The sequence below is a fragment of the Canis lupus genome, chromosome 21 (assembly GCF_003254725.2).
Source record: "Canis lupus dingo isolate Sandy chromosome 21, ASM325472v2, whole genome shotgun sequence".
Classification (NCBI taxonomy): Eukaryota; Metazoa; Chordata; class Mammalia; order Carnivora; family Canidae; genus Canis; species Canis lupus.
In genome coordinates, this window is record NC_064263.1 from 7,177,582 (window position 1) to 7,200,279 (window position 22,698).

Genomic DNA, 22,698 nt, shown 5'->3' on the forward strand with positions numbered 1-22,698 from the left:
CGCTCGCCCCGCCCCCGCAACGCCAAAATGGCGCCCCGGGCCTCGCCTCCTCCCATTTTTCACGATCCTCGCGGCGTCCGATTGTTCTCGCGAGATTTCGGGCCCACTATTAGCTGGGTCGCGGGGAAGGCCTTCCTTTCCTTCCGCGTGGTTGTTGAGGTAGGCGGTCGTGGCGCGTTGGGGTGCTCGGGACGGGTTGGGGGTGCTGAATGCGGGCCTCCGAGGCCAGGGTTGCGAGGCGCGACTACGCCGCAGAGGCCCGTGCTGCGCCGGCGCTTGAGGCGCAGGCCGTTGGCCGGGGTGGGTGGGGAGGAAGACCCGACCGTCGGGCTGGTGAGCTAGGCAGGGGCCCTGCGCTGCTCCGGACGCTGGAGCCGCCGAGGGCAGGCCCCAGGGTGATGGGCGTGCTGCCTAGGGTCGGGATGCAGGTGGTCGGGACTACGGACAGGTACACGTGGCCTCCTGCCGGGTCTTGGAATAAGGCGCGTTTCTTGGGGAATGTTTTGTGAACGGTTTCCGGGAAAACGGTTTTTGAGTCAACTGTGTTGTAATAATGCGATCTGTCTTAAAGATCTGCAATAGGAAGACAGATCTAACCTCCAGTATACCATCAGTGCCATTGCCCCCAATATTTGTTAAATTCCGTGTTTGAGCATTTATCTCATTAATTCTTAGATCTTTGCATTTTAAAACACTACCAACCAATCCTAAGATTACTGTGAGTCCGTCGGACAGTTTGCAAATCTCCAAGATTTGCGTTGACCTTGATGTTTTTCCGTATTTGAGGTATTTTGCCCTTTTATCCTAGGGTTTCTTTCTTCATCACTCACTTGTCCTTCTCAAGCGTACTAAAGACTAAACACAAAAACGGAAGAACGCCGGCATCCTCTATAAGGGAGATGCGGTAGTGAAACAAGACTTCTTTGGGGTTTTTTTTGCCCATTACTCTTAAGATCTCCCAAGGAGATTTTGAAAAGGGAAACATAGGGCACCATTGTGTGGTCTGTGAGCATTACACTGAAAAGTTTGAGAATTCAGGACTTAAAAAGTAATATGCCAAGGAAGAGGTTGCACGGTGACATTGATGAATCGTGCATAGGGTGAATGAGAAGAGGCTACAAATGGATATCCAGGATTTTTGATTGAGGTGGTAAATCGTAATTATTTTTCCTGGTATGCTGAGGCAACACTGCCTTCTGGCTTTGAGTTATTCCAAGGAGTTTACGTCTGCTGCTGCCTTTGGCCATTAATTGTACGTGAATACTTGTACATACATGGTTAGTAAAATTACATTTTGTTTTATGAGAAGATGTTTAATACTCTTTATGGAAATGACAGTATCGTTCTGGAATCTTAATCCACTGGATAGATTTAGAAGACAACTGAAATAGGGAAGCAATTCAATTTCCAGATTTTAGAATTTGATTGCAAAATGATAATTCTTATGTAAAAATGTTATGGGCTTTGTATATAATTTTGCCTTAATTTACATAAAATGGCATAATACAACTACATTAAATTTTGTATTACTGGGATGCTAGCTGATTCTGTTGGCATTTGTTCAGAGACTACATTTACTGAATTTTCAGAACTCTGAAGCAAACAAGTGGTGAATACAATTTGGAGAGGACTTGGGAGAATAAGTAACGAATTTTCTCAACCTATAATGGCATCTAATTCAGCTGTAGAAATTGACAATGAAAGGTAAGTGCCTTTTTTTTTTTAATTCACCACCACCACTAGATTTTTTTACTGCAAAACTGACTAAATTTGACGATAACCTTTGTATTACTGGGTAAGCAGTAAAGATGTTTTTCAAGAATTAGGAAAGAAAAGGAAGGTCTTCAGTTTTACACAGGTCTTCAGTTTATTTATATAGTTAACAGTAGGACACGTTCTTAACCCAGGGAAACAGAAGAATATTCTCTGGGCTAATTTGATCTCTTTCTGACTAAATCACTCCTAATCTTAAAACAGGAAAATGGACATCAGTGGGGAATATTGCTTAAAAATCAACTGGTGATAATGCACATTATAATAGTGGTCGCAGGTAATATATACATGATGGAAATACCTAGTTACTGGGAAATCAAATCAGCGTTCCTCCTGTTTTCAAGTCAGAATCTATCTGCTAGGCTACTCTTGCATTATATCAAGCAAGCTCTAGCAGTAAACAAGACTGTCTTTGGAAATTAAAGTTAACATTATTTCTCTTGGAAGATCATTTTTTGGTAAGTGCTATGGCATATGGCACATGGTGTTACTATTTTAAGTAGCCAGAACTAAGGAGTTGGCTTAGTTAGTACTGAGCCCATATTTTTAAAAATTATTCTGAACATGTTTTCCTGCTTTTGGTCTGTGGGAGAAAACTACATTATGGTAATAAGCATTTGGTAATATAAAAGGGTGCAATTAATTTTCCCCCTTTTTTTTCCTAGTGATAATTCTTCTGGTAGCAGCTTATTTAAGACTCAGTGTGTCCCTTACTCACCAAAACAGGGGCAAAGAAACCCTATTAGAAAGTTTGTTCGTTCATCTGGAGGTGTTGAAGCAAGGGATTCATCTAGTGACTCCTCTTTTGAACCAAGACCACTGACTTTAAAAGCTATTTTTGAAAGATTCAAAAAAAAGAAACGTAAAAAGAGGAAATATAAGCCAAAAGAAAGACCAAGGGGAAGACCAGAAGGAAGAAAAACCACTAGACGCTCCCAAATAAATAAGAAACAAGTTAAAGACAAAGGATCTGGGTTCCCATTTTTAGAATCTGAGAATGTAAAAAAGCCATTACCATGGAGAAAGATTTTAAGCTTTGAGGTGAGTCAGTATTTTATATGTAGATACACATAGCTAAAAGTCTAATCTGACTTGTTGGCCACTTTAAGAGTTTAGGTATGCCAAAAATTGAATCTGTGACTTTGATAATATTCTTCTGTAGTGACTTAACTGCCACTTCAAGACCAACCCATCCTTTAGCACAGACTTCACCTGGGTTTCTGGGTGGATTGTTAGCTGGTATATTCAGTGAATATACCCATATATGAGGTGCCTCAAGGCTGTTTATATAAAATCCCTTGGTCTCATCAGGTCATTATAAACATCCCTCAAACTCAAGTGATTCCAGGTGTTCTATAGTAACCTAAGTCAAACCCACCCATATCTTCCATGTGCAGTGGCTTTAGTAGAGGTCATCTTATACTGAATATTCGATTTTTGACAGAATTGCCTCATAACTTAGCAGTAAATTCAAGTATTTGAGTTAAATGCTTGCATAGTTTATAACATTTGCTCTAGAATTGGTGATTTCAAAGAATACTCTCTAGCCTTTTATGTTTTAAGCTGATTATATGAACATTAAAGATTTGTTTGCATTGAAAATGTTTTTAGAAATTCCCAAACCAGATTTGTGCTTAGTTTTTCTTGGTATACCAATTTAGATAAATTTGGTAATGTGCTGGGTAGATAGTCGATTCCTTTTACAACCAGCATCTGGTATATGTGACCCACATATGGAAGAGCGAGTAAATTAAGATCACTTACAGAGTTTGGTGATCTTGAGACATGAGAGAAAATTTTATATTTTGTAAGACTATTAAAACTGTTTGATATTCAGCAAGCGGTGGCAAGAGGATTTTTCAACTACCTTGAAAAATTGAAGTATGAATACTATCTCAAGGAATCCTTGAAACAAATGAATGTTGGTGAAGATTTAGAAAGGGAAGATTTTGACAGTCGTAGATACAAATACTTGGATGATGATGGATCTCTCTCTCCTATTGAAGAGTCAGAGTAAGTTTAATCATGTGACATATTTTGTTGGTCTAGATTTTATTGAATTAAATCTGTTTTTAAATTTGAATGTTGGCGCACCTGGGTGACTCAGTGGTTGAGCATCTGCCTTTGGCTCAGATTCTGATCCTGGGGTCTGGGGATTGAGCCCCACATTTGGTTCCTGTGGGGAGCCTGCTTTTCCCTCGGCCTATGTCTGTGCCTGTCTCTCTGTGTCATGAATACATAAAATCTTTAAAAAGAAAAATAAATTTGAATGCTAATTGTTCCATACTGTTAGGGATTTGTCTGTACTTGAATCGTGATGTGAGCACATACAGTAAGCCATGTGGGCTGTAGTTGAGCTTGGTGCTTGAGCCATCTATTTTGGGATGTTATATACATGACAACATAATTATTCTCCTTACTAGTATTGCTGCTTCAATTGTATATTAGGACTGTATACTACTAATTGGGTTGTAGAATATTTTGTCAGATGAGTGAAGATATATTTTAATGTTACAGAACAGTGGAAGAGGCTGCAACAACTCTTGAACATGATGATGGATGTGATATCAAATTGGTGGTAAGTGACATTTTTGTCCCATTTCATTTTTGGAGGATAGCAGTTCTGTGGGAATAATCTAATCCATTATTGTCTGAATTTAGTTCTTGAAAGGTGCCATGGATTTGTTGCAGGGAATGTAAAAATAAAAATAGGGGTTATTTGGATACTTGATGAGAACACAGGCTTTTCAGTAGTGTTAATAAGTTAATAGGTTAAGTTTTGCTGTTAGGATGTCTAATTAGGATTTTCTAATGAAAAAATAAGCTGAATTTAATTAGGTTTTTAACATCAGGTCTTAGTCACCAAGTGATTTAAGTCACCTAGAGTTGTTAATGTGTAACTACTAAAGCAGTAAAATTTAGTAATTAATACTGATCTTTTTTATGCAGGACAATAATGAATTCATAGTAAGTTCTGAAATACCAAAGAAAATGAATCTGTATTTAGGACAAGAGGAATATACTGAAGAAGCTGCTTCGTCTAAAAAGAGAGCATCAAAATCCAAAAACATGGGACAGAGGATAGAATGGTCTGAAAAGGAAGAGATAGGAATATGAATATTAAGGTAAATGGGAAACAACTTTTCATAGAAAGTAAAGGTGATAGATGCAAATTACCTATGTTGGTGTAGTGATAGAACCTGGTTAAGGAGAAAAAAATCTCTGAACAAGTTTATGAAACTCCTACAAAAGAATTATTAGAAAAAATATTTTAAAACAGTGAAATTATACATGTAGAAAAAATTGAGACTTGCCTAGCACCAAATAATAAGTAGAAGATCTTACTGTTTTGTCTATATTTATTTATTTCAGAGTTTGCAAAAATCCAGACTTTAAGATATGGAAGTTTTTTCCTTTGTGGTTCTATAGTAGCTACTTGCTACTTTAATACTTGGTCTTTATCTCCATACAGACTCATTCTTTGTAAGCATTTTAAAAATTCTTATAATTTACAGTGACTTCTTTCAATCTGTTGTAAATGGAAGGATATTTGAGCATTCAAATTAAAGAAATTAGAGACTGTAATCCTGGAAACCTTTATTATGGTAATCACTAATGATGGACAAACAACCACAACAATCGATTCCTCCAAGTACTTAAAGCCTTTTATGTTTTGTTTGTTTGTTTTAACATTTTACTTATTAGAGTAAGAGCATGAACGTGGGGAGAAGCAGATTCCTTACCGAGCAGGGAATCTGACACAGGGTCCAATCCCAGGACTCCCAGGATCATGACCTGAGCCAGGCAGGCACGACTGAGACCATTTTGATCACGGTTATTCAGACAACAGAGACCTTTAGAGTCGAATGTATAGTACTGTAATAAGCACTTATAAGAACTAGTTAGACTATCTCAACTACTACTTTCTTATCACTACTGTATATTGCTAATTAAATTATGCCACTAAATGTCTAGGTATTTTAGGATCGCACTTGTACATGTTTTTGTTTAGCTGTGAACAAAGACTTAGACTAAGTGCAAAAAATAAATCCTCTTTTGCAACCCAGAACTCATGGCTCAGTATGAGTTTTGATACAGATAAGAAGGAACAACATCCCTAAAACAGATTAAAGTGATGGTAGGGGTATTGACAAACTGAAGGTAGTTCCTAGGCTGTAGAACTACTAATGGCACAGATAAAAGGTTAATGTCAGCTATGTTGAATTGGTATTCTAATTTTAACATTGACATGAAACAAAGATGCCTTCTTTTTTTAGGCTTTTCACTTGAAAACAGTGTCTGGACTTAAAGGTATGTCTTATGCTTTAGGTGAGCTTTTGTATCGCATTTGTTTAAATGTACTTTGTCAGACAACCTAAAACCTCCACAGTTTTTTTTTTTTTTTTTTTTTTAATATTTTATTTATTCATGAGAGACATAGGCATAGGGAGAAGCAGGCTCCATGCAGGGAGCCTGATGTGGGATTCGATCCCCGGACTCCAGGATCACGCTCTGGGCTGAAAGCAGGTGCTAAACCGCTGAGCTACCCAGGGATCCCCCTTCCACAGGTTTCATTCCTGAAAGACATTTTTCCAGTTTTAAATTTCTGTTTATAACATGATTCCAGAAAAATGAATTTTAGGGTTCACACATTTTCTAGTGATAAGTGCAAGCTTCAGTTTACTTGCAGGAAAAGGTGTCTATGAATTAAGTTTATAGAAATCAGAATACTGGATACCTGTTTTATGCATTTATTTTATTTTAAAACTAATGCATCAAAAAAATAAAACTAATGCATCATCTAAAATGAAGTGTAGGATTTAATAGTGTGATGTTAGAAATGATAGAGGACACAAGATTTCCTAAATCTGAATGATGCAAAGGTTAATTAGAAAGCACTCAATTTATCTTCCAATAACTTCCTAAATGGGAAAAACATAAATACAGCCACATTAATATTTTCCTGTATTTTTAATAAGTGATATCAAATAACTATAGCTCTCAGATGAGGCAGAAAATTAAATTGGTATAATCTGGAATGTTCTAGATAAAACATGATGTTAGTAGAGTTTGCAAAATCAAGACTTTAAGATGTGGAAATCTTTTTCCTTTGTTGGTTCTCTATAGTAACTACTTGGTACTTCACCTTTAGTACTTGGTGTTCCATCTCCGTACAGACTCAGACTCCTTTCTGTAAACATTTAAAAAAATCCTTATGTAATTAGTTTATGGAATGATTTCTTTAAATTTGTCATCAGTGGATGGTGCTTGGCTTCTTGCACAATTTCGAACTCAGAGCAGATCACAGTTATTTTTGTTGTAGAATCTTTAAAAAATGTAAAGGGTTTGAGGTCTATCCCGATGGGGCTTTTTCTGTAGACCTACATCGTTGGAAACGCCTCATAGAGTATATGTGTGGTTTCCTTTATTCACAGAACTATATGTTAGATCTGTGGGAAAGAACTACAAGACATCTATCTGCTAAAACTCTGTGAAAGACCTAATCGCATCTTTTAAATCTTAGGTATTGGCGTATCCCAACAATCTGTACAGTTCTAGGGTGTGATAGTTTAGGTAAGTTTTCATTGGGGACAGTGTAATCTTTGGGGTACCATTACAGTTCACATGATGAATTTAACTGTTCAACTGCTGAATGATACAGACATGAACTAAAACTTAATTCTGACAGAGCTGATCATAGCTAAAAAAATAATTTGGATACTAACATATTTTTAGATTTTAATCAAACTTAAATTGTCTTTAATCTTTTATTTGGTATTTTATCTTTAGGGGTGAATACGATTTGAACTCATTCATGTTTAGAGGTAGGTGGAATGTATAATTTCTGTTGAAATTTTTTTTTCTGTTGAAGTTTATTAAGGATCCAAAAGTTCTGAAAAAGTAACAAGTGAGTAGCATAGTCTAGTGTTATGCAGGAGTTAATTTGATATGCAACAGAAGTATCTAGATCTTATACAGAATTGGACAAACTGAAAAGACTGCTTATGTATAGAGAATAACATGAAAATGCCCCTCTCTTTGAATCTTTATTAAGCAAGTTTTGTGGTTCATCCTAATAATGAATATCTGGATACGTTGCAAATAGGGATATATTGGATTTTCTTATTTTGCCTAATAGCAATCTGAGCAACTGTGATCCTGATTTCTAATGCATGATTTCTTCTAGTGATTTGACTTAATAGTTCTGTATGTACATTATATAAAGATAGGAAAGATAACAGGAACTAGGTTTACAAATTAAGATGCACATAAGATGGAATGATAATTAGGAATAAAGGTCAAAATACTTTATAAGAACTAAAGTTTCTTGAAGTTTCTCAGGTAGTAGCATTGCAGTCTTGAGGTAGAGGGGTTTACAGTTTAGTCAGGATTGCACTGCATGGTATCTGCACTTAGCAGCTCAGGTCCTGCTGGGTGTTCAAAAGACAGTGCAATAGAAATTCAGTATCTGGCATCGTTGGTTTTCTTGGCTTCGTGCATGTTAAACCTGGTATTTTTATTGAAACAGTATTCCTATAGTTTTTCATTATGTTCAGTTTTGAGGTACTCTTCAAGAGGAACTAATGCTTCTCTTTTTCTAGGATGTTTGAGAACCAGGAAGATCATTTATCTATTTAGACCCTAAATGGGTAAGGCTTTCTATCTCTTGCTTCTAGTGGCTGCTTTCTTTTGGTTGGGAAAACAGCAGGACTTCTATAAAGATGTAGAAGCCTTTGTATAGATTATAAACTTGAGAATTTTTATAAAGCCTCATTCTAGATGGTAATGGGCACTGTCCTTCATGGTGTCCAGAAATTGTTAATGTGGCTACATTGAGACACAGGTTATGCTTCCATCACAGTAAGTTTATTGCTGTGGTGACAATGAGGCCTGTAACATTTTGTTAGGCTCATGGGGTAGAGTAGAAGTGAGACCTTTCAGTATTTTAGGTCATTTGCCAAAATAGCAATCTGTACGTCTGCAATTTTCTAGGGCTCTAAAGAAATTGGACCTCAAAGATTACAGGTGAGATTTCCCTTCAAAAGCCCTTTGTTATAGGAGATGGAATCCATTTACTTACTTAATTTTGCAGCAGCTAATTCTAGTGGTTCATTATCTCACCACTTTAAAAAAAAAACAAAACAAAACCTAGATGTTATTAAAAGGACACAGTGAGTGTTTATATGGTTACCAGTGATTTGTGATGTTATGATGACAGGCAAAATGTTCAACTGCTCTGAATGGGCTGAATGAAAGTAGCCTTTCTGAACATCCATCTAAATGTAAAAGTTAACCATGAATAGCTACTTTTGGTGTTAATTATTACAGGGCGTTTTGTGTCAGGGTATGAATGCAGATGTAGATAGTCTTAATTTGTTCCCACATTTAAATGAACTGAATTAAACAATTATTCCAACTGTAATTTTTAGTGTGGAATTTTCAGCACATAAGTAATACAGAACTGAGTTTTGGGATACTTTGGAATCTGTATGTAATTAACTGCATTTTGAAAAATTTAAACTTTAAAATTTTCCATAGTGGGGAGTTTTTGAAGTATGTCCATATTCAAGTGGAGATCCGAGAAGACCTCTGGCAAGTTTATTCTGTATTTTAACCATATAATGGTCATTACCAAGGCTTTGAGAATGCAGTTTCTCATTTGCTGTGGACATGACCATAAAAAAATTTTCCCGTTAGGTTTTCTTCCTTTTTGCTAGTTTGCTAGCATTCAGCCTATTGGGAACATTTTTACCAACCTCATTCTGTTTCCACTGCCTAGATCAGCATTGTCCAGTACAAATTAACACAGGCCATAATGTGATTTGGTAGTAGCTATATTTCAAATTCTCATCTGATTACATGGCTAGTTTATTGAACAGTGCATGCCTAGATCTCTACTCTTGCAGATGTCTTTTGCTTAATCCTTCTGTTAACAATCATGCATGTTCCTGTTACATAGGACAGTGACAGCTGTGGATTGAACAAAAGTTTGTTTTAAAAGGTATGTGCACATTTGAAAAAATACCTTGCAGTAGGTCATTTCAAAGAGGGCTTGTGGGACTAAAACCAAGAGCTCTTAACGCTGTGACCAAATATTGGAGTTCTCCATAGGATGTAATAGTTACTCAATAGTGCTATGTTTTTTCCTGAGGAGATACAGGATTTAGCTGCTTCTATGACTAGTCAAGTGGGATTAAGAAATGACTCCCAAATTTAACCAGTGTCTGCTTTCGTCCTCAGTGCTATTTTGAAGATCATCACTCTGGCTTTGGTGGAACTATGGTGATTGGCGGCAGAAGGAATCACATGTCAAATATCTTAAATAAAAATTTTATTAACTTTGTCAAATATCTTAAAAATTTATTAATTTTAAATAATTTTGCCTATACCATACATAATTTAAAAAAAAACTTTACACCTTTAGTAGAACTTTACACCTTTAGTAGAAAGTCAGCACGTATTTTTGGCTCGAAGTCTCTCTAGTGTTTTCTGTAGAGGAACAAAAATTAAATGCAGTTAACAGCTGCAGTATACCCTAGACGTGGAAAAATACCTGTAGAGGACCTAGCTCACCTTATGAAATTCTTTTGCCCTTGCTCTGTTTTGGGCATATACATCTTGCTTTGCTTTCTCTTCCCTTTTCTGTTTGACTTCAGCTAACTGACTGTAAAAAGTTCACAAATTTAGGACACACACCTTAGGAATGTGAATTACTATTCATACACACATACATACACCTCTACCTTAGGGCTCTTTGATGCATGAGGGCTTGTGCAGTCTTTCTGTCTTCAGGAAGTGACACTCTAACCTTAATCTTATTCACACCCTTCAGGCGACTCACAGCTGAGCCTGAGCAGAGAACAAGGGACTTGGCAAACATTGCAATGCTACATTCTCTTGTGAGAACTGATGGAGGTGGTGTGGAACATACCTATAGGTTTCTCCTTAACTGTTTTGATTTGAGAATTTTCAGAAACACGAAATTTATTCTTTATTTCTTTCTGTCTCTGGGAGGATCTCTCCATAAATGGCTTTTTCCTCTTTAAAAATGCTTCTTGTAAGCTCCCAGGAAGAGCTGTGATGTTTGGAGGGGTTTCTGTTTTAAAAAAAAGATTGTGGGCAATGTGGACACTGGAACTGAATAGGGAACTCCCGCTGGCCCCTCTGTTAACACTAAGCATCTCAGACCCCCTAAGGCATACCTGCGCACAGGATTACTGGCTCCTCCAAGTGGTGTTCTGATAAGTCTGGGTAATCTGAGGTTGCTGTACTCACCTAATTGCAAAAAAATTGTAGATAAATTTAGCACTGTTCACCTCATTGAACAGAATCACAAGCATAGGTTCTAGACCTTTAATAGTTTCAAACCCCTGGTTCCCTTTGGTAGACAAAGATGAGGTCTTAGGGGGAGGTAGATGAGTGCCTACTCTTAATCCCATGTCCAACAGACTTTATCTCCTGTTCTACTGCCTTCACTGCCTATCTTCCAGAGCTCTGCTGCCTTAGAACATTTTTGGAACAAATTCATCTTTTATTGAATCCGTTCATTCATGAGTCCCAACCCTTCCAAGTTCTGAGATGAGGTCTATAGCATAAGATAAATGTCTTTAGGACTATTATTAAGTGGCACAGAACAGTGCTATTGGGCAGTTTAAGAGCCTGTCCCCTTTTCCTGTTCACTTTGTAGTTGATTGCATTTGCACTTAATAAGGGAAAGATACTGTCTGCAAGCAAAAATGTAAAAAATGCCATGTGGAAAAAACTTGTTTCCTTATTCTCAGCTATAGGTTGCTGTATAAATGAGGTGTGTTCATATTAAAGGGAGCTCTAAAATTTACCTGAGAATTGCTTTTTGCCTCATTTCCTTCCTTTTCTTCAAGGGTTAAGTTTGCAAAATCCATTTCAGCAATACTGATATCACTGGTGCTTACTAATGTAAGCTCTGGTTCTTCCATTATACCATGGCCAGACTCTGTCTCCTGTGCAATAAAATTCAAAAGGAAACCGTATCCAAAAACAGCCTTAAGACATTAGAAATGTAAAAATACAGGTTACAGAGGAAGGTCTCTGAAGACCAAGGTGGTGCCTCTCCCACCCCCTTTTTAGAAATAATTAAGACTTTGGGGATACGTGCAATGATTATTATAAGCCCAAATGCTTTACTGTAGGGCTATGCAGATACTACAAATGCAGATTGGTGGGGCTCTGCAGAACCTGTGAGGGTAACCTATCTAATGAGAGCAGTAGCTGGTGGGCTGCAGCCACACAGAGGCCACTGCTGCAAGACTACATTTTTAGAGGGAATTTAATTACTGAACAAAAACTGCAAAAAGGCCACCTCTGTGGCCTAGAGGTCACTCTTGTTGGTCTCAATATAATTTCTATCCTCTGTTTATCTGTGAAAGGGCAAACAATACTAGAAGGTAAAAAGCATATTCAGGCGACTAGTTGAAACCAAGCACATTAATCCAATGCAGTGCAAAGAGGCTGAAGCACAGGCCAAGCTGCTTGAAGATGGGTGTGTCCACTGGGAGCAGGAGTGTTAACAAGTTGCTTTATTGCTTCCCTTGAATTTTGTTTCAAGTCTTTCCTGGAAATGAATTTATTTACATACAACAGATTTCACTTACCCACACTGGAATAGAGCTCTGTAATGATCCAGAACTTAAAGCAAGCTCTGATTGTGCTACTTGAGAAAGATTTTTGATTTTTGGAGTTTCTGCCTTAGTTGAGTTCTCAAAATATTTTTCATTCTGAATAGAATATGGTGCCTGGACTGAAGTTCCCATCTCCACTGTTCTGTAGGGACAATCAATTTCTTCCACATGTGATTTTATATTTAAAACCTCATGGGGTTCATTTTTGTTTCCACTGAATCCCCGACTTTCTAACATTGTATCAATCCCTCTTTCTGATAGTTCTTCAAAATCCAGTCTTTCTTTTCTGCCTTCTGGTTGGGTTTTTATTGAGCACTCACTAGAGGTAGACCCACATGGAGTGCTATGCTGTTGACTTAAGGGAAGAAATACATTAACTTCATCAGAGGAACTGAAGACTGAATTCTGCACATTTCCTACAGAAAGCTGGAAATGAACACTTTTTTTCTTATTTTGCATTATTTCAGAGTAGTGATTTTCCATGCTTTGGGAAGAATCTCTTGCTTCAATGCTAAAAATAACTGGTAGATCAGCATGCTGACTCCCCTCCTGTGAAGAAAATTCTGGCAGAAGCTGTTGAAAAGATTGTTCAGATCCTGCAAGAAATAATCATAATTACAGGATGTGAAATCTGGATACAGATACAATCTCTGATAGTTGACTAAATTGCAAGTAATGAAATAAGATTACTTCCTACAATTTGAGGAGTGAAAGCTGATGTATGTATACATGAATAAAAAACTAAGAGGATGGTCACAGTGATTTTCAAATAACTACCGCTCCCACCATGTTATCTTCTCCTAGTCTAATAAAGAAAATATAGTTGTTAGACATGATGAGGATTCTTCCCTAAGAATTTTGATTTTAATAATAGAACTTAAACTAAAATGTACATGTTTCGAAAAATATGTACATATATGTGTGTATATATAAAATCTGTACAAGAAGTTTTAGAAGGATACTTAAAACTTAACCATAAGGGTTGAGGTAAGGAAGTTGAGTAACAAGAGGCAGCACTTTTGCTTTTTATTTTATCAAGTTCAGAACTGTAAGATGCAAACAGCATTATTATTTCTGTTATCGAGATGAATACACAGAGAAACAGAAGTTGTAACACTGGAGATGGGTGAGGACAGGAGCAGAGACACACCAGGAGCTGATAGGCACAATTTCCAAGGAAAATAGATTATAAACTTAATCATACCCTCAGTATCTGTAGCAAAAATCTGAGCTGCAGCATGAGCCAAGTGAGGATCAGGCTGCTGGTTCAAGCTTATATTAGAAGAATTCAGGCTGGTTCTCCTCAGTGCTGTAAAGGAAACAGTACTTTTGGATGATAGAACAGCATGGTGGCTTTCACATGAAGAATCTGAGTTCTGATGGAAAAACAATAGAGAATATGGATTATGTATTATCAATTGAGTCAATAATCCTGTTCCTATGATACCTTAATAACCACATAACTTTCACAATAATTTGCTATTTAAACCCAATTCTTCCATTTCAGTTAATATGAAAGAGACTTAAAAAAATTATTTAGGGGTGTGGGTGGCTCATTTGGTTAACTGTCTGCCTTCAGCTCAGGTCATGATCCTGGGGTCCTGGGATCGAGGCATCAGACTCATTGCTCAGCAAGGAATCTGCCTTTCCCTCTGCCCCTTCCCTTGGGCTCCTGCTCTCTCTCAAATAAATCTTTAAAAATACACAGATATATATAGATAGATTTTAAAAATTAAAAAATTATTTAGAAAACAAACTGCAAATTAATCAGATAGTTTAGAATATGAGGAGATCATTTTTGAAAAGCGGGAACTATTATGTACGACAGCCTGAGATGTTAGGCTATGGAAGCAGAAAGACCCAGGTTTGAATATCAGCTGCCTGATACAGGAAGAGGCTTTAAATTTCATAAAATTAATAATAATAAAAATGTTCTCAAGCCTTTTATGGATTATACTCCTTGTATATGGAGATACAATGAGCCTGTAAGCCGCTGGAGATACGGCTTACAGGATAAAATTCTAGTACAGCTGGTTTTCAATCTTGGTTCCACATTAGAATTGCTTGGGGAGCTTAAAAAAAATTCCTGATAACCTAGGCACTCCTAGAGACCTTGATTTTTTTTTTTTTTTTAAGATTTTATTTATTTATTCGTTAGAGACAGAAAGAGAGAGAGAGAGAGAGAGAGAGGCAGAGACACAGGCAGAGGGAGAAGCAAGCTCCATGCAGGGAGCCCAACGTGGGACTCAATCTTGGGTCTCCAGCATCACGCCCTGGGCTGAAGGTGGTGCTAAACCTTCTCGGGCTGCCCGAGACTCTGATTTAACTGGCCTGGGTACAGCCTGGGCACAGCCTGGACATTGGGAGTTTTAAAAGCTTTCCACATGATTCTAATTAGCAGTGAAGGTTAAGAACCATTGTTCTGTTCTAACAGAAGGAAAGATAAAGTATTTTTGAAAATTCACAGCAATGAAGCATCTACATTAATATACCTGGTAAAAGTCTCTGCTGTCTTGAGAAATCCCAGAGTATGATGATGATATGTCAAAATCTGGATGTGGTTCTAAGGGTTTAAATAGCTGACGATGCAAATTTGGAAAAGTGTGTTCCAATTCTGGAAAGTCAAGGTCAACTGTTGTAATTTTGAGAAAAAAAGAAAAAATTTAATTTTAGGTAACTGCAATTTAACAAAATTACTTCTATTTTTTCACTGCCAGCAGATCCTTTCAATTAAGTCCTATCATTACACCCCACATTCAAAAAATAAGGCTACTCTCAGTGACCAAAACCTTTGACAAAGTTTCCATTTTTACTAGCTCCAAAATCTTATGAGGTTAATTAGAAGAAGCTATATGATCACTGCTTTACTATAAGCTTTGTTATTCTTACTTATTTCATTTTAGGATCAATGATTTCAGAGGAGAAAAAAAGAAGAAAAGTTCACTGTATAGGATGTTATAATGGGCCAGGAATTGTGCTTCATGTGTATTATCTCATTTAATCTCCAACATCCCCCTTTTAATAGAAGATGGAGTAAGTAACCTGCCCATGGTCTCACAGCTAATCAATGATCAAACTAGGGCCTCAAGGTCTGATCTGTGAACTCTTATTCTCTATTGGCAATACTGCCTTGGTTGTCAGAGTTAAGTTTGCACTGGTAGAGGAAGATTTTCTCATCTCTTCTACAGGTTCTTCAGTCTAATTGGTTCCAGATCCCCTCTCTCACAAATGCCCTCAACTGTCTTCCACTTTCTATGTCATAATTGCTGCAGCAGTCCATAAAAACACGAAGCTCAAACACTCTTTAGAACTAAAAGGATGGAAAGTTATACAAAAGTACTGTTCAAAATAATTTTAGCCCACAGGTCTGTTTTTTCAGTCATCAAATTTGCTTCATTTATGTGCTTGTCCATCATCTGCTGCATGTGTGTCTTACCAGATGTAAATTTTTCCAATGCAGGCAGCACAGGTTGATGAACTTCCCCAGAGTCCTGCCGTTGATAAATAACTTGTGATGAGGGAACTATAGAACTTAAAATATTGGTTTCCTTTTCTTTACCAGTGGCAGATTCTTGTTCCCTGTGGTCCACATGCTCTGAAAATGACCCTGAAAATTCAGTTTAATGAAAATACTTAATGGCTGGCCACAAAGTTCCTTAGAGACACACTTTGGCAGAGAGGCAGAGCCAAGATACACTGACGAGGGATCAGAGGAACTAAGAAATCTGCTCAGAAAGATTCCCACTGAATGGGAAAAGGTGATAATAGCAGATAATTTTCAAAATGTTGCTGGAGATCCACAGAGCATCCCTGTGGGTCTACAGGCCTGTGACGTCCAGTCATGTTTACGGAGTATCATACTGTCCACTATTCTCTCAGGCATGAACAGTTTATTTCTGAGATTTAAAGAAACAATTTTTCAGCATACTGTGACAAGCTCTCAGTGTTTGCTCACCACTGTATTGATCTCAGCTGATGCTGGCCTTTCAATTTATTTACAAGCATGCTGATGTTATTACCTGGATCTGTAAGGCTCAGATCTGTGTTCTCATAACTTAAAAAGCTTCCAGTAGAAATAGTTATTGACAATAATGGCTCATGATAAATCTCTTCTGTTTCAGCCTAAAAATGAAGAGGAACGTTACACTACAATGTAAGAAGTAATAGCTAGAAAAAACCCAAATCAGCGACATTAGTAATGATGAACTCTGAGCTCAGATCAAGTGTAGAAACCTTCATAGTTGTAAAGATCAGTAGTAAAACCTTTTCATCATTGCTCAGAAATCTACACACAGATTCCCTCCCCACCCCCCAATCTCATTCATCAAGTCCTCAGTTATACACGGTCACCTTTAAACACATACACACACACACACACACACACACACACGCACGCATGCACGTACGCACATACACACCTCCAGCCATAAGCCCTTATTGTTCTAAATTACTTTTGCTTCTCAGAACTAGAGAGATCATGCATCAGGTAGACTGGAAGGTCTTCTGATGCTCAGATTTGGCTATTTTCATCATTGATCCACTACAGTAAGAGCAGATCTCAGAGAACACAGACTTCAATATTTTACAACTTCTATAAACTAAAACATGAAACCAAACAGCTCTAACCATGGAGTACACATTAAGACACTACTAACATTATCTGGCTTCACAGCTGGACTCAGATATGTATGTTCTTCCTCCACAGCATAACTTAATACAGCATGATTCTCAGCCACAGTCTCCTTGACCCTGACTGAAATTGGAGGGAGGGGGGAAGAGTTTAGATTATTACAAGTCAAATTCCTAGCACCAGAGGGTATCATTTCTATTTTCTTTCATATTTTGCTTTGTAGAATTGCCTTATCCTAGACCAAAAAAGAAACAAAAACATTCATTTTATTATTCATTAAAATGTCCTAGTCAGCACAATATGCTTTTCCCTGGAAAAACTGTACTTATTACTCTACAAATAGAAAATTACCAGTATGATGGGAAATGCTTTTGCTATTAAGTGAAGCAAGAATATTCTATTAATACAGTATGATCTCAAAGTTGAGAAAAATGCATATAAAAAAAGACCAAAAACCACAATATATAGAAATTATTTTGTCTCACTTAATAATAATTCAGGTATCTGAGTTAATTTTTCCCTTACTCCAAGAGCCAACATTTATGAGAGAAAGCTGGTCAAAGTGTATAGTTATCTGTGGCTCTGAGATAGAATAAAATTAAAACTGTGCCACCAAATATATAAACTAAAAACATGTGTCTCATTATCACCATGACTTTAAGAGATATCACACACATTAGAAGTATGTTTTTTAAATGTTTTTGTAAGAAATGTTTTTTCAAAGATAACCCAGGACACACACATAATGTATCTGTATTTATAAAATAATATCTATATTATGGATAATGAGGCAGAAATAAAAGTAATACTGAATATTATAAGTACAACTTGTTTTTAAACTTTTTTTTACTATCTTCTTTTTCATTAAAAATATATTATTCTGACCTGATATAACCAATAAACTGTTACTTGGTTTCTTCTATACATGCTAAAATTTTCAGTAAAGAAACTAAGATATGGTGCAATTTTACAGTAGTTATTTTTTTTTAGGCAGTTCATTCCAAAAGCTAGTTGGGAGATAAGAAGCTAATCTAGGGTTTATCAATTAATAATCATAACTATACTGTTATCTGTAACAGATACCCTCCCAGGGGGAGGATTTGGGTAGAGTAAGAGGTGAAAAATAAAAATGAGAAAGGAATAAGGTCAGAGTTATTTAAAACGTTGCAGAATTCAGTGGAGAGGTTGCTGAAAGAGAAACAAGTATCACCAGTATGAGATTACTGAAAAGGGGAAGCAGTGTCATGAAAGCAAAGCCTTGAACAGCCATCTTCCTATGATATTGAAGAATTTCCTGCTTTCCTTCAGAAGCAAAGCACCATTTCCTGCCTTCCTACAAAAGCAAAGGGTACAGAGCTTGATTTTAGTGATACCACCTTTATAAAGCTACTAAGAAATCAAGGTGAGGTAATGAGGACCTGAATAAAGAGGAAGGAAGGGAACAGAGAAGTAACAAAGCTGATACCTTCCTTTTAAATACGAGATAATATGAATGTAGGGATGATTATAAGAAAGAGAAAAGCAGCCTGAGAGCTAAGAGCTGACCTGTCCTTGGTGTTCTCCCATTAAACATGAAAATTTCACAAAATACCAATACCTAAAAGGTTATTTTGTGACCATGATGGATCAAGATGGAAATCAGGCTACCAGTACTCATGTCTGATTGTAGACAAAACGATGAGTATTATCACAAAAATGACCAAGCGTCTCCTTATCCTGGCCTGAACTGAGACAGAAAGTTTAATTTTTATATATTTTTAATATGTCAAATATAATTAAGGATAATAATTTTCAAAAAAGATGATTTATTTGAGAGAAAGAGAAAGTGAGAGAGAATTCCAAGCAGATTCTGTGCTAAGCAGGGAGTCCAATGCAGGGCTTGATCCCATGACCCCAAAATCATGACCTGAGCCCAATCCAAGAGTTGAACGCTTTATTTTTTATATTATTTTTTTAAAAGATTTTATTTATTTATTCATGAGACACACACACACACACACACACACACAGGGAGAGAGAGGTTGAGAGAGAGAGGCAGAGATACAGGCAGAGGGAGAAGCAGGCTCCATGTAGGGAGCCTGACGTGGGACTCGATCCTGGGACTCCAGGATCACGCCCTGGGCTGAAGGCGGTGCTAAACCGCTGAGCCACCTGGGCTGCCCCAAGAGTTGAATGCTTAACTGACTGCACCACCCAGGCACCCAAAGAATGATAATTTATAATAAAAGCAGTATGTACTCATTAGCATTTCAGAAAGCACCAAAAATTAGAAAGAAGGAAAATTCCTTCTTTTCCTGCTATTCATAACCAACCACTTATTGCACTTTGGTGTTTTTCTTGCCTTTTTTGGTAAGAGTAATGGCTGCTTCTTTACCAGTTATAGCTTTCATAAAGTTCATTCCGTTATTCCTACCTCCTGGATAATTCCAGTAATGGAACTGCCCCTGTTCCGTTACTCATAAGCAATGCCCCACCCTCCTTGAAGCCTCCCCCAAATCACCTAATACAAGCCCAAATCTTCTAATACCTGTACCAAGACACTTCAGAGCTCCCTGTCCCAAGCATTCTACCTCACTGCACCAAGTCAGAACACTCAGCTTTGTTCAACTATAGGTATGTTCCTATCCCCTTTAGCTAGTAGACAATGACAGGTAGAGTAAAAAGGAAATAAAGGTATTCATTGGCTAAATCTAAAAGAAAGTTAACAGTTTTATTTTAAAATGTTGGCTCTCTCTCATCTCTCATTCTATTGAACTATAGTGACAGCTAAAATAAAAAACTCTGGTTAGAAAAGATAACTACTTAAGATACCTTGGAACTAATGCGGCAGTATGAACTAGAACTACGCTTTGTAGGGTAAGCAATATTACACATATAAAACAGTTTTACACATGCAGAAATTCAAAGAGATTAAAAAATTAATACTGGTCGTGCTTGGGAGGCAGGATTAAGTGATTTAACATTTTTTCCCTTATAACTCTTTTCCAAATATTTTAAACACAAAGCATGCCATTTAGAATGCCACAGAATATTTTAAACATAATATTTAGTAGTATTAAATATGGACTGTTACAAATAGATTAAATACATAATTTGTAGAGGTTGCCAACTGAAAACCTCATACTCTCCTATATTTCCTACTAGCATTTATTTAGTAAAATAATTTAAAACCAAATTACTAGTCTCTAAATAAATTACTAGTCTTCACTTACCTCATTCTACTATTTGTGTAAAGAAATACATGCTTTTTGTAAAAAACATACAAACAAAACAAAACCCCAAAACAAAAAAACCTATAATACATGAACATATGAACGAGAAAGTGAAATCCAGACTCCAACAAAGGTACTGTACCTTTGGTGATTATCATTCCAGACAATTCTCAATGCATAAAGACAGTTTTACCACCTTCATTTAAAAAGTACAAAGGACTACACAGTATAGATACACTATAATGATTCTATTACCAACCATCACTAGAGTTATTCACCATTTCTTATTACAAATTACACTATAATAAATATCTTTTGTCTACATCTCCTTGCACACAGCAATTCTACTTCCTATTTCTCTCACCTGCTTCATTGGGGTCATCACCACAGATGTTCTCCTGGGCAATTGGGTAAAGACAACCAAATGCATCACAGTCCAGTGGGCTGCCAAATAAACTTTGTTCTCGGCTTATTGAGACCCTTAGGGGGTCCCTGTCTTGATAAAAATCTGGTTTACCTGGGAGAAAGAAAATATGGACTCATTAGATTTTCACTTATGTTTCTAGAGTTAGTTCAAATGAAAATAGCAATTTAGATCACAGGTAAAAATCTATGTAGCAAGAAAAATAATAACCACTTATCTTTCACTCAGGCCTTTAAATTATTTCATTTTGATTTTACTAACTTTTTAATGATAGTCCCACTTCCAACACCAAATAATACTTCAGTATTGACCAAGCACAGGAAAAAAATGCCTGGAGAATTCACTAACCATTAATAGTACTGTAAGGTATAATGTGTTCACACAATAAAGTAAAAAAATAGCCAGAGCTAATCTGTGGTATAAGAAATCAAGATAGAGGTTTATCCTGAGAGAATGGAGAGACAGGAATTAGGAGGACATGTATGTGGAGTTCTCTAAGGTTTTAGTTCTTGACCCGAGTGGTGGCAACATGGGGATGGCTATTATAGTGGTAATCACTGAAATATAACACTTAGGATACCAGGTATTACATAAGGAAAGTGTGCAACAGGGAATTGAAAACAGGGAGAATGTTTAGAAATATGTACGTGGAACACATCCATCCCATCTCCAAAGGTCCCTGTCCCTCAACATCATCCCTACAGGATACTAAAGGTTTATTTATTCTCTGGAGAAATGGAACCTAATACACTCTGAAAATAGGGGCCTTGGAACTGAAAAGAAGCAAGGGTGGGAGGAAGTGAAAATGCCATAAGGAAATCAGGGGTTCTCAAGTCTGCACCTCAACATAGCAACAGCCAGACTTGGATCAAGCTTGTGAGGATCTTCTCTTAAAGAAACTAAACTGTGAACAGACTCCAGGAAAAGAATCCCAGATACTAAATGGAGGGTACCCAATGAGAAACCCCCTTTCCTAATGAAATTCAGCAGGAAACAGGTCCCGCCCCTTACAGAATTTCTAATTCGCCTTTAGCATCCCACTCAAATATGCAAGACATTAGAGAAATGCTCCTTAAAAATGGGAAACAAAAAAGGAACAAAAGAATTCAGACAAATGGAGAAATATAGGAACCCAAACAAAATACTATATATATTCAGGGTAGGTAATATGTTGTATTTGTGAGACAACAGCAGGATGCTATGAAAAAGAAAAAAAAAAAATCCCCAAACAGGAAAAGAGTAAGCTTTTAGAAAACAAAATTTGATAGTCAAATTGAAAATGCGTAAGTTAGAAAAAAATTGAGGAAATTCTTCCAGAATAAAAACCAAAAACAAAAGAAACTAGAGAAGAAAATCGGAGGATCAATATAGATCCGTGTCTTTTTTTTTTTTTAAGATTTTATTTATTTTTTTAAATATTTTTTTCTTTATTTATTTATGATAGTCACACAGAGAGAGAGAGAGGCAGAGACATAGGCAGAGGGAGAAGCAGGCTCCATGCACCGGGAGCCCGACGTGGGATTCGATCCCGGGTCTCCAGGATCGCGCCCTGGGCCAAAGGCAGACGCCAAACCGCTGCGCCACCCAGGGATCCCTAAGATTTTATTTATTTGAGAGAGAGAGAGGAGAGAAAATGAGCAGGGGGAGGGGGAGAGGGAGAACAAGAAGCAGACTCCCCACTGAGCAGGGAGCCCAACAGGGAGCTCCACCCCAGCACCCTGGGATCATGACCTGAGCTGAAGGCAGATGCTTTAACTGACTGGGCCACCAGGCTCCACCTAGCCACAGATCAGTGCCTTTCAACATGGCTTTATCATCAGCTGCCTAAGGAGTCTGTAGCCATTATTTTTGGTCTAAATGCCTCCTACCTCTATGAAATTTTAATAACCACAGATATACTGTTTATCTTTTTATGTATACCTGTGCTTTAATATATAAAGAAAGACTTTTTCACCGCCCCAAGAACTGACATAGGTCCCCCAATTTTAACAGGAAGATGTT

General features: G+C 37.1%; 2 protein-coding genes and 10 non-coding genes across 56 annotated transcripts in view; 9 read left to right on the forward strand and 3 right to left on the reverse strand.

Annotated features, from left to right (window-relative positions):
* Positions 1-4: 4 nt before the first annotated feature.
* TAF1D (TATA-box binding protein associated factor, RNA polymerase I subunit D) lies at positions 5-10,122 on the forward strand. Of its 39 annotated transcripts, XR_007404763.1 has the most exons (13): positions 5-159; positions 1,590-1,704; positions 2,439-2,814; positions 3,611-3,786; positions 4,291-4,351; positions 4,723-4,898; positions 6,051-6,084; positions 7,298-7,347; positions 7,564-7,598; positions 8,376-8,423; positions 8,767-8,799; positions 9,734-9,775; positions 10,015-10,122. XR_007404763.1 is itself a non-coding variant. In XM_049099135.1 (8 exons), exons 2-6 carry the CDS (start codon positions 1,667-1,669, stop codon positions 4,888-4,890), a joined length of 819 nt encoding a protein of 272 aa, XP_048955092.1. In that variant the 5' UTR covers positions 5-159; positions 1,590-1,666; the 3' UTR covers positions 4,891-4,898; positions 6,051-6,084; positions 8,376-10,122. The 39 variants fall into 39 exon arrangements, 8 of the variants coding, with proteins under 8 accessions (XP_048955092.1, XP_048955088.1, XP_048955090.1 ...); XR_007404786.1 differs by lacking the exons at positions 7,298-7,347; positions 7,564-7,598 and having other exon boundaries at positions 5,146-6,084; positions 9,734-10,122; XR_007404788.1 differs by lacking the exons at positions 7,298-7,347; positions 7,564-7,598; positions 8,767-8,799 and having other exon boundaries at positions 5,146-6,084.
* On the forward strand, positions 5,761-5,886 carry LOC112642188 (small nucleolar RNA SNORA40). Its single transcript, XR_003125096.1, has one exon. It is a non-coding gene; the product is annotated as a small nucleolar RNA SNORA40 (small nucleolar RNA).
* Positions 7,119-7,249, forward strand: LOC112642185 (small nucleolar RNA SNORA18). The gene has a single exon (XR_003125093.1). It is a non-coding gene; the product is annotated as a small nucleolar RNA SNORA18 (small nucleolar RNA).
* Positions 7,393-7,464, forward strand: LOC112642191 (small nucleolar RNA SNORD5). Its single transcript, XR_003125098.1, has one exon. It is a non-coding gene; the product is annotated as a small nucleolar RNA SNORD5 (small nucleolar RNA).
* Positions 8,166-8,304, forward strand: LOC112642181 (small nucleolar RNA SNORA8). The gene has a single exon (XR_003125089.1). It is a non-coding gene; the product is annotated as a small nucleolar RNA SNORA8 (small nucleolar RNA).
* LOC112642183 (small nucleolar RNA SNORA1) lies at positions 8,541-8,675 on the forward strand. The gene has a single exon (XR_003125091.1). It is a non-coding gene; the product is annotated as a small nucleolar RNA SNORA1 (small nucleolar RNA).
* Positions 8,976-9,048, forward strand: LOC112642180 (small nucleolar RNA Z40). Its single transcript, XR_003125088.1, has one exon. It is a non-coding gene; the product is annotated as a small nucleolar RNA Z40 (small nucleolar RNA).
* Positions 9,397-9,522, forward strand: LOC112642184 (small nucleolar RNA SNORA32). Its single transcript, XR_003125092.1, has one exon. It is a non-coding gene; the product is annotated as a small nucleolar RNA SNORA32 (small nucleolar RNA).
* On the forward strand, positions 9,808-9,936 carry LOC112642182 (small nucleolar RNA SNORA25). The gene has a single exon (XR_003125090.1). It is a non-coding gene; the product is annotated as a small nucleolar RNA SNORA25 (small nucleolar RNA).
* Positions 10,089-22,698, reverse strand: part of CEP295 (centrosomal protein 295) — a 52,856-nt gene continuing 40,246 nt past the window's right edge. For 2 of the 7 annotated variants that reach the window (XM_025419285.3, XM_049099127.1), the window contains 13 exons: positions 20,638-20,790; positions 17,087-17,184; positions 16,451-16,553; positions 15,868-16,038; positions 14,924-15,063; positions 13,636-13,807; positions 12,405-13,027; positions 11,613-11,753; positions 10,977-11,049; positions 10,706-10,870; positions 10,518-10,623; positions 10,348-10,438; positions 10,089-10,263 (listed from right to left, as the gene is read on the reverse strand). In XM_025419285.3, coding sequence (XP_025275070.1) covers positions 10,225-10,263; positions 10,348-10,438; positions 10,518-10,623; positions 10,706-10,870; positions 10,977-11,049; positions 11,613-11,753; positions 12,405-13,027; positions 13,636-13,807; positions 14,924-15,063; positions 15,868-16,038; positions 16,451-16,553; positions 17,087-17,184; positions 20,638-20,790 — 2,075 coding nt within the window. In that variant the 3' untranslated portion in view covers positions 10,089-10,224. Of the gene's footprint in view, positions 10,264-10,347; positions 10,439-10,517; positions 10,624-10,681; positions 10,871-10,976; positions 11,050-11,612; positions 11,754-12,404; positions 13,028-13,635; positions 13,808-14,923; positions 15,064-15,867; positions 16,039-16,450; positions 16,554-17,086; positions 17,185-20,637; positions 20,791-22,698 lie in introns of those variants that run through there. The other 5 variants (XM_025419286.3, XM_025419287.3, XR_007404757.1 and 2 more) reach the window with 5 other exon arrangements.
* LOC112642186 (small nucleolar RNA U2-30) lies at positions 16,641-16,710 on the reverse strand. Its single transcript, XR_003125094.1, has one exon. It is a non-coding gene; the product is annotated as a small nucleolar RNA U2-30 (small nucleolar RNA).
* Positions 16,890-16,969, reverse strand: LOC112642187 (small nucleolar RNA U2-19). Its single transcript, XR_003125095.1, has one exon. It is a non-coding gene; the product is annotated as a small nucleolar RNA U2-19 (small nucleolar RNA).